Here is a 16,679-nt window from a genome sequence, read left to right as displayed (position 1 = left end):
AGTCAGGATTCTAGCAGCCGTATTTAGCACTAACTGAAGTTTATTTAGTGCTTTATCCGGGTAGCCGGAAAGTAGAGCATTGCAGTAGTCTAACCTAGAAGTAACAAATGCATGGATTAATTTTTCTGCATCATTTTTGGACAGAAAATTTCTGATTTTTGCAATGTTACGTAGATGGAAAAAAGCTGTCCTTGAAACAGTCTTGATATGTTCGTCAAAAGAGAGATCAGGGTCAAGAGTAACGCCGAGGTCCTTCACAGTTTTATTTGAGACGACTTTACAACCATCAAGATGAATTGTCAGATTTAACAGAAGATCTCTTTGTTTCTTGGGACCTAGAACAAGCATCTCTGTTTTGTCCGAGTTTAAAAGTAGAAAATTTTCAGCCATCCACTTCCTTATGTCTGAAACACAGGCTTCTAGCGAGGGCAATTTTGGGGCTTCACCATGTTTCATTGAAATGTACAGCTGTGTGTCATCCGCATAGCAGTGAAAGTTAACATTATGTTTTCGAATAACATCCCCAAGAGGTAAAATATATAGTGAAAACAATAGTGGTCCTAAAACGGAACCTTGAGGAACACCGAAATGTACAGTTGATTTGTCAGAGGACAGACCATTCACAGAGACAAACTGATATCTTTCCGACAGGTAAGATCTAAACCAGGCCAGAACTTGTCCGTGTAGACCAATTTGGGTTTCCAGTCTCTCCAAAAGAATGTGGTGATCGATGGTGTCAAAGGCAGCACTAAGGTCTAGTAGCACGAGGACAGATGCAGAGCCTCGGTCTGACGCCATTAAAAGGTCATTTACCACCTTCACAAGTGCAGTCTCAGTGCTATGATGGGGTCTAAAACCAGACTGAAGCATTTCGTATACATTATTTGTCTTCAGAAAGGCAGTGAGTTGCTGCGCAACAGCTTTTTCTAAAATCTTTGAGAGGAATGGAAGATTCGATATAGGCCGATAGTTTTTTATATTTTCCGTGTCAAGGTTTGGCTTTTTCAAGAGAGGCTTTATCACTGCCACTTTTAGTGAGTTTGGTACACATCCGGTGGATAGAGAGCTGTTTATTATGTTCAACATAGGAGGGCCAAGCACAGGAAGCAGCTCCTTCAGCAGTTTAGTAGGAATAGGATCCAGTATGCAGCTTGAAGGTTTAGAGGCCATGATTATTTTCATCATTGTGTCAAGAGATATAGTACTAAAACACTTAAGTGTCTCTCCCGATCCCAGGCCCTCGCAGAGCTGTGCAGATCCAGGACAGCTAAGCCCTGGAGGAATACGCAGATTCAAAGAGGAGTCCGTAATTTGCTTTCTAATGGTCATGATCTTTTCCTCAAAGAAGTTCATGAATTTATTACTGCTGAAGTGAAAGCCATCCTCTCTTGGGGAATGCTGCTTTTTAGTTAGTTTCGCAACAGTATCAAAAAGAAATTTTGGATTGTTCTTATTTTCCTCGATTAAGTTGGAAAAGTAGGATGATCGAGCAGCAGTGAGGGCTCTTCGGTACTGCACGGTACTGTCTTTCCAAGCTAGTCGGAAGACTTCCAGTTTGGTGTGGCGCCATTTCCGTTCCAATTTCCTGGAAGCTTGCTTCAAAGCTCGGGTATTTTCTGTATACCAGGGAGCTAGTTTCTTATGACAAATGTTTTTCGTTTTTAGGGGTGCAACTGCATCTAGGGTATTGCGCAAGGTTAAATTGAGTTCCTCAGTTAGGTGGTTAACTGATTTTTGTCCTCTGACGTCCTTGGGTAGGCAGAAGGAGTCTGGAAGGGCATCAAGGAATTTTTGTGTTGTCTGAGAATTTATAGCACGACTTTTGATGCTCCTTGGTTGGGGTCTGAGCAGATTATTTGTTGCGATTGCAAACGTAATAAAATGGTGGTCCGATAGTCCAGGATTATGTGGAAAAACATTAAGATCTACAACATTTATTCCATGGGACAAAACTAGGTCCAGAGTATGACTGTGGCAGTGAGTAGGTCCAGAGACATGTTGGACAAAACCCACTGAGTCGATAATGGCTCCGAAAGACTTTTGGAGTGGGTCTGTGGACTTCTCCATGTGAATATTAAAATCACCAAAAATTAGAATATGATCTGCTATGACTACAAGGTCTGATAGGAATTCAGGAAACTCAGAGAGGAACGCTGTATATGGCCCAGGAGGCCTGTAAACAGTAGCTATAAAAAGTGATTGAGTAGGCTGCATAGATTTCATGACTAGAAGCTCAAAAGACGAAAACGCCATTTTTTGTTTTGTAAATTGAAATTTGCTATCGTAAATGTTAGCAACACCTCCGCCTTTGCGGGATGCACGGGGGATATGGTCACTAGTGTAACCAGGAGGTGAGGCCTCATTTAACACAGTAAATTCATCAGGCTTAAGCCATGTTTCAGTCAGGCCAATCACATCAAGATTATGATCAGTGATTAGTTCATTGACTATGACTGCCTTTGAAGTGAGGGATCTAACATTAAGTAACCCTATTTTGAGATGTGAGGTATCACGATCTCTTTCAATGATGGCAGGAATGGAGGAGGTCTTTATCCTAATAAGATTGCTAAGGCGAACACCGCCATGTTTAGTTTTGCCCAACCTAGGTCGAGGCACAGACACAGTCTCAATGGGTATGGCTGAGCTGACTACACTGACTGTGCTATTGGCAGACTCCACTAAGCTGGCAGGTTGGCTAACAGCCTGCTGCCTGGCCTGCACCCTATTTCATTGTGGGGCTAGAGGAGTTAGAGCCCTATCTATGTTGGTAGATAAGATGAGAGCACCCCTCCAGCTAGGATGGAGTCCGTCACTCCTCAGCAGGTCAGGCTTGGTCCTGTTTGTGGGTGAGTCCCAGAAAGAGGGCCAATTATCTACAAATTCTATCTTTTGGGAGGGGCAGAAAACAGTTTTCAACCAGCGATTGAGTGCTGAGACTCTGCTGTAGAGCTCGTCACTCCCCCTAACTGGGAGGGGGCCAGAGACAATTACTCGATGCCGACACATCTTTCTAGCTGATTTACACGCTGAAGCTATGTTGCACTTGGTGACCTCTGACTGTTTCATCCTAACATCGTTGGTGCCGACGTGGATAACAATATCTCTATACTCTCTACACTCGCCAGATTTAGCTTTAGCCAGCACCATCTTTAGATTAGCCTTAACGTCGGTAGCCCTGCCCCCTGGTAAACAGTGTATGATCGCTGGGTGATTCGCTTTAAGTCTAATACTGCGGGTAATGGAGTCGCCAATGACTAGGGTTTTCAATTTGTCAGAGCTAATGGTGGGAGCCTTCGGCGTCTCAGACCCCGTAACGGGAGGAGTAGAGACAAGAGAAGACTCAGACTCAGACTCCGACTCGCTACATAATGGGGAGAACCGGTTGAAAGTTTCTGTCGGCTGAATGAGCGACACCGGTTGAGCATTCCAACAGCATTTCCCTCCAGAAGCCATGAGAAAGTTGTCCGGCTGCGGGGACTGTGCGGGGGGATTTATACTAACGTTACTATCTGTACTTACTGGTGGCACAGACGCTGTTTCTTCCTTTCCTACACTGAAATTACCCTTGCCTAACGATTGCGTCTGAAGCTGGGCTTGTAGCACAGCTATTCTCGCCGTAAGGCGATCGTTCTCCTGTATATTATGAGTACAGCGACTGCAATTAGAAGACATCATGTTAATGTTACTACTTAGCTTCGGCTGTTGAAGGTGTTGACGAACCATGTCCAGATAAAGCGTCCGGAGTGAAAAAGTTGAATGAGGGAAAAAAGTTGTGATGGAAAAAAACTAAAAATATAAACGGTAATTAAAAACAAAAACAAAACAAAAAAACGTAAAGTTGTCAGCTAGCAAAGTAAAGTTGGCAGCAAAACGCACAGCAACAAAACGCACAGCAACACGTCTGCAGATTCAACAGGAAATGAATCCCAATCTCTTTTGTGCTTGTGCAATAAAGAGCTCCCTTCGTTGCCTCTCTCTCACACATATTTTTTTCTGTCACACACGCATACCCGCGAAGGGGCTGGTTGGCACAAGTGGACAGTGTGTGTTTGATGGCTTATAACACCATGTTGGAATACGATATGAGGATTAAAGGGGTCTCCGTTTCAACCAAAGATCTTGGTCTTTCTCCTGATATTGAAGAGTCTTGTTGATTTGATGATTTTTGAATGTGATTTATTTAAGTGTCATAGACCTACTACTGCCCAGCCCACATGTACTCAAAACAAAATACATTTTTACAAATGATATGCATACAATAATCATGGCAAGTACAGCTACCATCTAGCCCCACTACACAAACAGTATATTTCTCCTTCTCCTCCAGGCATTGCGAACAAACTGAACTTTGGCTTTTTGTTAGGTTCAGGCAGTATGGTTCAGGAGTGTAGTTCTCTTTGATGAGAGTGTACATTCTAATTTCAGGTTTAAACCAAATATCAGCTGCTCAGTTTCAGAAAAAGCTTGTCCTTGATTCGGTTAACAACGCATGGTAATTTGTTCCTGCAAATCATTTCCCCCCAAAATCTAAGGCAATCATCTCTTGTAAGATATACTGGTGCTGAGAAATAGGCACAAGTAAAAAGTGTGACATCCAACTGCGGTCTTCCCTACCTTGCTACTTGTTTAAACTGTTTCACGGCATTAGAATTTGGGCCTTTGTCATGCTAAGTAAGCCTTGTCAGAGCCAGAACGGCCCACATCCTATCTCCTGTTTCCGTAGCGTGAGGCAGATTGACGTACAAGTACACCACCTAGACAGGATAATGGTCTGCCGCAGGGCCTAACCCTCAATCCATGCCTTAATGCTGAGTACCAAGGCAAGCAGAGAGTCTTCAGGTCCCATTTTCTTCGGTATGACTTGACTGGGGACTTAACCCTCTCTACCGATGTTCTCGTCGCCGTGACGTTCTCATGGTTGTTTTCCGTCTACGTTCCGTCTCAGGGGCGAGCTTCTACTTCTCCCGTCGTAGTAATGCTTGCCTCGGGTCTGTGTCAATGTTTTCATCCATCGGAATGTTCTCATGCTGCGTCTCTCTGTTGTCTCCCAGGGAAGAGCCCGTACCTGATGTTCACCAACCGCCACGAGATCCGTCGTATTGACCTAGTGAAGAAAGACTACACCCAGGTGGTCCCCACGCTGAAGAACGCTGTAGCCCTGGATGTGGACGTCACCACCAACAAGATGTACTGGTGTGACCTCTACCACCGCAAGATCTACAGGTAACGCATACACACACATACACACACACAGACATACACACACATACACACACACACATACACACACACACAGTGCACAATCCAATATATGTACACTCACTCGAAGCTTTTATCCATCTGCTGTCTGTGTGAATCAAAAGAGAGGTCGCTTATCGGCCTGACATTACAGAGTGGCCTTGCTCGTCTCTCTACTCTCTCCTCTCTTGACTGACTGAGTGTGTACGCTGATGGCTACTGAAGGCTGCACCACACCACTACTCTCTATGTGTAGTGGCGGGCTCATGAGTCACAGCTCTGCCCATCCAGGCCTGTTTGCATTGAGAGTGCCTCATTAGTGTGCAAAGGAAAACCACTGGACATGCGTACGAGCATGAGGTACACGTACTAGCTTCTATTTCTGTCAGGGTAAACAATGTGCTGATTGCCAGAACATTCAGAATGAGGTGGAAGAAAAACCGTCCCGGCTCTTCCTACGCACTCGCTTCTTTCCCATCCACCGCTCCTCAAATCTCTATTGCTGATGACGCTGATGCCTGAAGTACACGTGGAATGGAGAGATGGATAGTGCAGGACGGGGCTGTTTGTCCTTCACACATATAGCCAGAAACACACACTAGTGTGTGTGTGTGTGCGTGCGTGCGTGCGTGCGTGCCTGCCTGCCTGCCTGCCTGCCTGCCTGCCTGCCTGCGTGCGTGCGTGCGACAAGCTTGCCACCATCCCTGCCTGTATCTGTTGGTGTAACTCTAAGGCTGCCAGGTAGTGGGCAGGAGGGAGGGGCACTAATCATCTCAGTCGGACCATATGCTGCCTCTAATTCCTCAGCCTGAATAATCACCCCATTACTCATCACACACACTCACGCACCCACACACACCCCAGGGCCCGAGGAGGAGAGAGGACACAAATACACTCATTTGGAATGTATACCTAGTCTTTATGTAATCCACTTCAGCACTAGCACATTAGCACATACCACGAGGGCACTCACTGGTGGTGTCTTAAGTGCAAAGAACCTATACACCTCCTTCTGGAGTGCCACATCAGGTGCACATGCTGTAGACGAGTATTGGTGCACGAGTATCATTCATATACACTTCTCCGCACTCTGGTCTGAAATTGCAGTGTTGTGTACCAATCCCTGCCGTGCTAATGTTAGCCACCGCCCACACAGCTCGATACCCACTGGGAAGCTACGGATATTATAAGTTCCCCTGTTGTGTACTAGTCGTAACTTATTACGCGAGATTGGTTCTTTGGGGAGGAGCGGTGAGGTGTGTCTGTGGTGAGCCAGTGTTATCGTCCTCCCTCGTTATTCTGTCTCTAATTAATAGTGATTAGCGTGGTGGCGGTCTATGCAGTCGATGCAGCCCTGCTGGGATTATTACATCTGAGATCAACAATAAATAAATAAATAATAAATAAACAATAGCACAGCTAATTAACGAGACGATCTACCTCCCATGTCTGTCCCCATCCGTCTCTCTCGTGTTCTTCCCCATGTGTATCTCATCAGTCTCTGTCTCATCCTGCTCCTAACTCTTAACACCGCTCTTCGTTTTCTTATTCAACACCGTCCTCCTCGGTTCCACTCTCCCAGCTTTTACTCCCTCTATCTCCCTGTTGTGTAAATTGTGACATTGCGTCCCGGTAATACCAAATCGATCCTACAGGCCTAGCCAGGTAGTGGAGGTGTAATGTTCCATAGTGAAGCTGCTCTCTCTCCTCTCAGCTCATCTCGTTGCTGTTTCTCAGACAAGTCAGACAAGAAGAGTGGCTGGCTGTTTTGTCTGCTGATCAAAGGAGACAGGCCCATCCGAACAGCTGTTTTCTGTAGGAAGTACTGATGTTGGATCTTAATTTGATCATTCATTTGCATGAGAACTTTCCTGCATTGCAGGAAATGTAAAACTTATAGTGTATTTGAGTTTTAAAATGGCTTCTGAAGTTTGTAATTTCCACTTAGAATTTTTGTTTTCCCTTACAAAAGAATGTATCAACCCCAACAAAAATGTCCATTAATTATAATCCACATTTAGCATTTCACATTTCCTGTTGCTGCAGGATTATTTTCCTGCTGTAGCAAACTTGCTCAAATTAAGATCATACATCTGCAGGAGGAGGGCAGAAGTTGTTAAAGGTGTGTCAGGTTAAAGTGTCCCTGTCTGGGTATTCCTGGCCAGTACAGTCCCTCCCCCACAGTGACAAGAGCCTATCAGAGGTTTTACTGGCCAGGATAGTCCCCCCTAATAGTGACAACAGCCTATCAGAGGTACACTACATGACCAACAGTATGTGGACACCTGCTCGTCAAACATCTCATTCCAAAATCATGGTCATTAATATGAAGTTGGTCCCACCTTTGCTGCTATAACAGCCTCCACTCTTCTGGGAAGGCTTTCCACTAGATTGCTGCGGGGACTTGCTTCCATTCAGCCACAAGAGCATTAGTGAGGTAGGGCACTGATGTTGTGCGATTAGGCCTGGCTCGCTCTCGTCTTTCCAACTCATCCCAAAGGTGTTCGATGGAGTTGAGGTCAGGGCTCATTGCAGGCCAGTCTAGTTCTTCCACATCGATCTCGACAAACCATTTCTGTATGGACCTCGCTTTGTGCACATGGTAGGGCTGTCCCTGACCCCAAAAAATATTGGTCGACCGAAAGTGGTCTGTTCTTTCGATCAATCGGTTGGTCAGAAATTTGAAACGTGTATTTTCCATATATAGACAAACCCAGGGGCGGACTGAAATAATAATTCAGGCTGGGAAATTGACTCCATCCCAGGCCACCCTGTTCACGCAAACCATCAGACCGCTAATTTTGTAGGCGAACTGTCACGATCGTCTTCAGGTGAAAGAGTGGACCAAGGCGCAGCGTGATATGAATACATCTTCTTTTAATATAACGAAGACGAAAACTGAAGAACACTGACAAACGAATACAAAAACGTGAAGCTATACAAACTACGTGCACACATGCAACATAGACATAGACAATTACCCACAACCTACCCAATGCCTATGGCTGCCTTAAATATGGCTCCCAATCAGAGACAAAGATAGACAGCTGTCTCTGATTGAGAACCATTCCAGGCAACCATAGACTTACCTAAACACCTACACTGAACACAACCCCATGAACTCTACAAAAACTCCCTAGACAATACAACCACCCAAGACGAGACAAACACACACAAACATCCCCCATGTCACACCCTGACCTAACTAAAATAATACAGAAAACAAAGATAACTAAGGCCAGGGCGTGACACTAACCCTATTTGTTGATGTAACGCGTACCAAACTAGTTATAAATTTGGGCACTATGTTCATCTGGGAAGAAAGTTATCCACATGACAAAATACAAACATTTGGGACTGACCAACAAGTAGCCTATCTGAATACTGAGTTTTCAAGGTATGCTATGGCTATGGGTGCAACCTCAAAACCTCACTAGGAATACACCAATCATAGCACATACAAATGTACAAGGCTAGACACAAAACAATTAGCCTACACTTTTTAAAAAGAGAATGAGATGTACAGAGTTAGCTCAAATGTTCAAATTATAAATCTTTATATTCAAGCGTCAAGCATATCAAAAGTATCCAAAGACTTCACACATTCACTGAACTCGAACATAAGCTACAACAATGTAAGTAAGTATAATACAAAAGTTGAAAAAGCACTCCTCTACAAAAAAAATGTATATTACAATATTCACTCACTGGTGTCCATAAAGCCAACAGCACAACAATGAACACATCTATACACTGAGTCAATGAAATTGAACATTGGCTACATAACTGTAAGTATAATACGAAAGTCCACAAAACATGCCTCTGTACAAAAGCTTTAACTCACAGCAAATTTTATTTCACCCATGTCAGCCTGTTAATTAAGGAAGAGTCATAGCGTAGCTACTTCAGAGTAACCAGGAAGTAATTACCACTAGTAAACCAGTAGGCGGCGCAGTAAGTCAAGTCCCATAACAACCTCCTTCTCTGTTGCCATCAAAAGGAACGTTCACTTGAGGTTCACTTGAGTGAGGGAGGTTCTTCGGTGGTTCTTCACAAATTTCCGGGTGGAGAAGGTCCTCTCACAAGACACCTGAGTGATGGATTGGGTGAGGAGGAACTTGTAGCCCAAACCAATGATGTCATACGCATCCGTGAGCAGATTGTACTGAGACAGGAGAAGATAGCAGCATATCGGGCAGTTTTTACATGTGGAACAACATCTGCTCACGAACTCCACACTTTCATCAGGATCCTCAGAGCCTTTGCCTGATTCAACACTGGTGGCGGGGGCCCTGGTGTTGTACTTCTCCAATGCTGACTGTTTCAGTCTTTCCCACTGTTGTGCAAGGCTGATCAGTTCAGCCTGCAATGCCTCAACAGTGGCATGTTCATCAAATTCCAGTAAGCATTTGCTGAGCTCCTTCATGGCTGTCTTTGGAAGGCCCTTTTCTCTGTTCTCAGGAAAATGCTTGGGATTCATGCAGGAGACATCTGCACACAGCACTGCATTTGCTGCGTAACGGCGGTGAATACTTTCAACAAGAGTGTCCAGTACCACATTGTGGATCTTGATTTTGTAATCCATGTCTGTATTAGCAATGGGCTCGTCTTCTGCCAACTCACCTGGTTTTCTCTTCTTTTTTTTGTTCTCTTCTCTGGGAGAGCAGTCTGAGCTTCGGCATCACAGTCCTGCTGCTCCTCCAGAATGCCATTGGCCCACTCAACAAAGTCGTTTGCTGCCCCTTTCACACTCGCAAAGTCTCGGGCACACTTTCTGAGGTTATCTTCCGTTCCTGTCACCAAGTGCTCTGCTGTTACGATATCCATGCCACTTGTTTGCAAGTGTTTAGAGAGAGGGGACGTCTGCTCAAAAATCCAGAGAAAAACTCAACTGTGAGTATAGTTTCATACTTTAGGAGAACATCCTTGTACCCTTGGGCCTTCCTTCGGATGCCAGGTTTTATGGTCACATCCTTTTCAATTCTTTCCATAGTGATGATCACATCCGTGTAAAGTGTACGGTCAGGCTTTGCAAAGCTTCCAAATACTTTCCTCAAGGCCTCGTCTTTGGCCCACCAGCGTGTTTCACCAATTACATCAAGCCGTCTGTGTCTCCTGTCCTCACTGGTTTCCTCCCATAGCTTCGTGCGCTTGTAGGAATCTCGAATGAACACTGCAATGTCACTCAGTAGTGAGAAAAGGGATTCACCTGCCACAACAACCCCAGTGGTGTCAGTTAGCACAAGGTTGAGGACATGTGAGTAACACCATATGTGTACTTGGTTAGGAGACTCTCATGTGAGCAATGCAGAGAAGCGCCTGTGTTGTCCCCGCATATTAGCTGCTCCGTCTGTTGCATTACCGACACACTGTTTGATATCTATGTCCATCTTCTCAAGGGTCTGTTTCACAGGGTCCACAAAGTACTTTCCAGTCGATGACTCAGTCAATGACCGCAATGAGTCTCTGGTGGACAACATCAGTGACATATCGCAGAGCTGCTGCACACTGGTCTTTGGATGTTAAATCCTGTGTTGTGTCCATTTGTATTGAGAACATCCCTGCCTTTCTCACTTCAACAGCAAGTGTCTGCTGAATCAACATTCTGATGACTTCATTGACTTTATTTGCTGTTGTTTTGGACGTCATAGTTACCAAGGACCCTCGTCCTTTACTTCCCATCTGCTTCTTGCTCTTCTCAATGCAATCACTAACATGCTCTTGCAGGCAGACATCCTACTTGCTTAGCAACAATGTAAGCTCAAGAAACTTGCCATGATTGACGGCTATGTTTTCCAAGTTATATGCAGCTTTGTGTCTGTGTCCTCTGTAGCTAAGCCCACATTTACCAATACTTTCAACTTTAAATACATCAATCAATCGCCTCCTCTTTCTGACCTGGTCTCGTTGAACTGACGTTTGCTTATCACTCAGAAGGGTAAGGATGTCTGCTTTGCTGGCTCCGAGGAAAAAGGCTTCTGCACTTTCTCTATGGGTCTTGCTTCTCTCATGTTCCTGTACTCTCTGATGGGCATGTTTCCAGGCCTGTATGCCTCCTTTGACAAATGCACTATCACTGGCTGAAGGTTTTGCGAATGCAAGACAAACTGAGCAGAACAAGGAGTGAGTTACTTCATAGTATGTCAGCATTTTGTCTTTATAGTGGAATACATTTGGGAATGACTCTTTGAGAGGTTTGTTTTGGGTGGTACTGATAAAATAAGTCAAAATCCTTGGACTGGGGACGGGCAAAATAATCAAATGGATTTTCAGTGCTTTCGCTGTCCCTTTCTATTTTCCCTGTACTGGGCTCTGAATATCTCTCTCTCTCTCTCTCTCTCTCTCTCTCTATCTCACTCTCTCTCTCTCTCTCGCTCTCTCTCTCTCTCTGTCTCTCTGTCTCTCTGTCTCTGTCTGTCTCTCTCTCTCTCTGTCTGTCTCTCTCTCTCTCTCTCTCTCTCTGTCTCTCTCTCTCTCTCTCTGTCTCTCTCTCTCTCTCTTTCTCTCTCTCTCTCCCCCCCAGCCATGCAGAGTGTCGTGTGTGTGTTTTCTAATTGAGACCCAATCACTGGACACTTTATTAAATGGATCACTAGTCACTTTAAACAATGCCACTTTAGTAATGCCACTTTAATATTGTTTACATATCTTACATTACTCATATCATATATGTATATTCTGTATTTTATTCCGTCTATTGCACCTTGACTTTGCCGCTCGGCCATCGATCATCCATATACTTATATGTACATATTCTCATTCACCCCTTTAGATTTGTGTGTATTAGGTAGTTGTTGGGGAATTGTTAGATTACTTGTTAGCTATTACTGCACTGTTGGAACTAGAAGCACAAGCATTTCGCTACACTCGCATTAACATCCGCTAACCATGTGTATGTGACCAATAAAATTTGATTTGATTTGAACATACTCTGCAAACAATTTGTCCACTCAGACAATGAAGACTGGTATAATACTATTGAATGCATTAAAATAATTACCGTAACAAACATTGTGGATTAGAAATTATAGGAATTAACGGCAAATGTAGTACTGGTGATATATGTAAGGGGGAATAGATATACACTAACAATCAAACGCAAACAATTCACAGAATGAAGTTATGAAACAATGAATGTGCACAAATTGGCGGAAGAGAGCGCATTCTGGAGAGAGAAGTGCGTTGTACGTCAGCATTGGCCATACAGCATTTACGGCGATATGGCCTCAGCAGAAGTCAGGACATTCATACTTCTTGCGCTTCTCGGAGCAGTGCAGAGCTCTTGTCAAGGAAGTGAGTTTGTGTTTATACAGGATGTACAGCCCCCACCTACCCGTAAACCTATCATGTCAATGCGGAGCTATACAGAGCCCTTCGCAATGTTACAACATTTGGGAGTCACATGTGGCAGTCCCTCCCCCATGTTGACAACAGCCTATCAGATGGATACCTTAGCTTTTTTACTCAGTTAAACTCTTGTGTCAGACATTTTACATTTAAGTCATTTAGCAGACGCTCTTATCCAGAGCGACTTACAAATTGGTGCATTCACCTTATGATATCCAGTGGAACAACCACTTTACAATAGTGCATCTAACTCTTTTAAGGGGGGGGGGGGGGGTTAGAAGGATTACTTTATCCTATCCTAGGTATTCCTTAAAGAGGTGGGGTTTCAGGTGTCTCCGGAAGGTGGTGATTGACTCCGCTGACCTGGCGTCGTGAGGGAGTTTGTTCCACCATTGGGGTGCCAGAGCAGCGAACAGTTTTGACTGGGCTGAGCGGGAACAAACAGACGTTTGGCTTTGTTCAATGTAATGTATCAGTCATATTGTTTTGTACTACAGAGTGGTTTGATATTATTAGTTAACGGTGTGTGTTCTCTCCCTCTTTCTAAAGGTCTTAATGTACTATCCATGTGTCTTTACAAGTACGTGTTATAGTAACGTCATGAGAACCTCTTCTTCTCCGTCTCCCCAGTGCATACATCAACAAGGCCAGTGATTTGTCGGAGCAGGTGACTCTGATCGAGACAGCTCTAACCTCTCCAGAGGGCCTGGCAGTAGACTGGGTTCACAAGAACATCTACTGGACCGACTCCGGAGACAAGACCATCTCTGTCGCCACGGGAGACGGCAAGAAGAGGAGGATCCTGATTGCCACGGAGCTGAGCGAACCGCGTGCTATCGCTGTGGACCCCCGACAAGGGTACGAGGGGGGAGGGGGTATGGGAGAGAATTAGGGGTGAAGGTGGGGTAGAGTTGGATGTATTGTTGGGAGTAGGTGGGGGGTGGAGGAAGTGAGGGAGGCAGGGAGAAAAACAAAGTTGAAAGAGGGTGAGAGAGACCGATTGGGTGAGAAAGTAAGACGGGTTGACTGTACATGAGGCTTTATATTTTTTTCATGATGTGTTGGCCATCTGGTCAGAGCACTGGAGCAGGTGGCCACCTGCTCTTTTCTCTCAGCTTATCGCCTTGTTTGTGACCTCCCTCTCTCCCTTCCTGCCTTCCTCCCTCTCCCCTCCCCTCCATGTCCTTCTCTCCCTCTCCCTCTATCCCTTCATCTCCCTCCCTCTCTCTCGCCCTCCCTCTCTTTCTGTCAGATGTAGCTGTAGGCATCAGTAGCTGCAAGCTAGCATCTCAGTCTGCAGCGTCACAGCTCTCTCACCACTTAAGCTCCTCTCATCTCCGATCTCCCTGGGTCTGCCTGACGACTCTATTCCCTTAGGCCCTTCTTTCCACAACATTACTGAGCTAGACAAGCATGTAACACATGCAAATGAGCCCAATCCAGGTTTGGTTCCCTACTACAGAGAGAGAAAAGAGAATGTTTGCTAACTGTCCCTAGGGCTGTGGCGGTCATAAAACTTTATCAGCCAGTGATTGTCATGCAAATAACTGTCGTTCTCACGGCAATGGACCGTTAATTAACATGAACACGTTAAGCATCTCATGGCTTCGACACATAGCCGAAAAGCCAATGAGGCAGACTTTTGGATCATCTACATTTAAAAAGTCGAATAAATCCAATTGATATAGCCTTAGCCATCACAATAAATCCATTATTTATTTTAGGCAGGTCTAAAGAAACATGATATGAAGAAAATGTAGCCTATTCCAGAAGAACAGAAGAACATATTCTGAGTTGTCCTTATGTTAGGCCCTGATCTCGCTGGCTTTGGCTTATAATACCTGTGGCATTATTTTGTATTATTTTATAGTAAGAAGAATAGAATTGAACACAGCTGAATAAATAGAAAGGATTTTCCCCCCCCAAATGATTTCCTGAGGGAGTGCGCACATGCAGCTATCTTATGTTGAGCAATTAATTTAGAATTATTTATGCAACTTTAGTTGTGATACAAATGTTGGGCTATATGTAAATAGTAGGCAATGCAAATAGTCTGGGTAGCCATTTGACTAGATGTTCAGAGGTCTTATGGCTTGGGGGTAGAAGCTGTTTAGAAGCCTCTTGGACCTCGACTTGGCGCTCCGTTGCCGTGTGTTAGCAGAGAGAACAGTCTATGACTAGGGTGGCTGGAGCCTTTGCCAATTTTTAGGGCCTTCCTCTGACACCGCCTGGTATAGAGGTCTTGGATGGCAGGAAGCTTGGCCCCAGTGATGTACTGGGCCGTTCGCACTACCCTCTGTTGTGCCTTGTGGTCGGAAGCCGAGCAGTTGCCATACCAGGCAGTGATGCAACTAGTCAGGATGCTCTCGATGGTGCAGCTGTATAACCTTTTGAGGATCTGAGGACCCATGCCAAATCTTTTCAGTCTCCTGAGGGGGAATAGGTTTTGTCGTGCCCTCTTCATGACTGCCATGGTGTGCTTGGACCATGTTAGTTTGTTGGTGATGTGGACACCAAGGAACTTGAAGCTCTCAACCTGCTCCACTGCAACCCTGTCGATGAGAATGAGGGCGTGCTCGGTCCTCCTTTTCCTGTAGTCCACAATCATCTCCTTTGTCTTGATCACGTTCGGGGAGAGGTTGACAAAGCAAAACGTTTCTTTTTAGATTTTTTTGCAAATGTATAGAAAAAAAACTTTAATATTACATTTACATAAGTATTCAGACCCTTTACTCAGTACTTTGTTGAAGCACCTTTGGCAGCGATTACAGCCTCGAGTCTTCTTGGCTATGACGCTACAAGCTTGGCACACCTGTATTTGGGGAGTTTCTCCCATTCTTCTCTGCAGATCCTCTCAAGCTCTGTCAGGTTGGATGAGGAGCGTTGCTGCACAGCTATTTTCAGGTCTTTCCAGAGGATCTCACTGTACTTTGCTCTGTCCATCTTTCCCTCGATTCTGACAAGTCTCCCAGTCCCTACCGCTAAAAACATCCCCACAGCTTTCCTCCAGACGTGGCACTTGGCATTCAGGCCAAAGAGTTCAATCTTGGTTTCATCAGACCAGAAAATCTTGTTTCTCATGGTCTGAGAGTCTTTAGGTGCCTTTTGGCAAATTCCGAGAGGGCTGTCATGTGCCTTTTACTGAGGAGTGGCTTCCGTCTGGCCACTCTAGCATAAAGGCCTGATTGGTGGAGTGCTGCAGAGATGCTTGTCCTTCTGGAAGGTTCTCCCATCTCCACAGAGGAACTCTGGAGCTCTGTCAGAGTGACCCTTCCAGGCCCTTCTTCCCCGATTGCTCAGTTTGGCCGGGAGGCCATCTCTATCATTTAAGAAGGACGGAGGCCACTGTGTTCTTGGGGACTTTGAATGCTTCAGAAATGTTTTGGTACCCTTCCCCAGATCTGTGCCTCGACACAATCCTGTCTCGTAGCTCTACGGACAATTCCTTCAACCTCATGGCTTGGTTTTTGCTCTGATATGCACTGTCAACTGTGCGACCTTATATAGACAGGTGTGTGCCTTTCCAAATCATGTCCAATCAATTTCATTTACCACAGGTGAACTCTAATCAAGTTGTAGAAACATCTCAAGGATGATCAATGGAAACAGGATGCACCTGAGCTCAATTTCGAGTCTCATAGCAAAGGGTCTGAATACTTATGTAAATAAGGTATTTCTAAAAACCTGTTTTCACTTTGTCATTATGGGGTATTGTGTGTAGATTGATGAGGATCCATTTTTATTTAATCCATTTTAGAGTAAGGCTGTATCGTAACAAAATGTGGAAAAAGTCAAGGGGTCTGAATACTTTCCGAAGGCACTGTTAAGTCTGCAAATGCGATGATGCATTGGAATGCTTTATGATAAAGGTGCATTTTTATGGTGACAATTAGCTTCGCCAAACTTGGAACTCACGCGCTGCCTGTGTCAGGTAGGCTCCACCGGTTGTAAAGCGGATTAATGTGGTTAATTTTAAGAACTAAGCAATAAATATAGCAGCATGAGAAAGCTGGGATCCTATTTTAAATAGTGGCCTGTCAGAACTGTTTTCACTCACGATTTCACGGTGTTTGGGCTTATAAGAACACTTGTTT

General features: G+C 44.8%; 1 protein-coding gene across 4 annotated transcripts in view; it reads left to right on the top strand.

The window, feature by feature from the left end:
• Positions 1-16,679, top strand: part of LOC139577559 (low-density lipoprotein receptor-related protein 8-like) — a 263,472-nt gene that overhangs the window by 222,602 nt on the left and 24,191 nt on the right. For all 4 annotated transcript variants that reach the window (XM_071404638.1, XM_071404637.1, XM_071404636.1 and 1 more), the window contains exons 10-11: positions 5,052-5,223; positions 13,216-13,443. In XM_071404638.1, coding sequence (XP_071260739.1) covers positions 5,052-5,223; positions 13,216-13,443 — 400 coding nt within the window. The remainder of the gene's footprint in view (positions 1-5,051; positions 5,224-13,215; positions 13,444-16,679) is intronic.

This window comes from Salvelinus alpinus, chromosome 6 (assembly GCF_045679555.1).
Source record: "Salvelinus alpinus chromosome 6, SLU_Salpinus.1, whole genome shotgun sequence".
Taxonomy (NCBI): domain Eukaryota; kingdom Metazoa; phylum Chordata; class Actinopteri; order Salmoniformes; family Salmonidae; genus Salvelinus; species Salvelinus alpinus.
The sequence above is the reverse complement of the archived record's forward strand: the minus strand, read 5'-3'. Positions and strand labels throughout refer to the sequence as shown.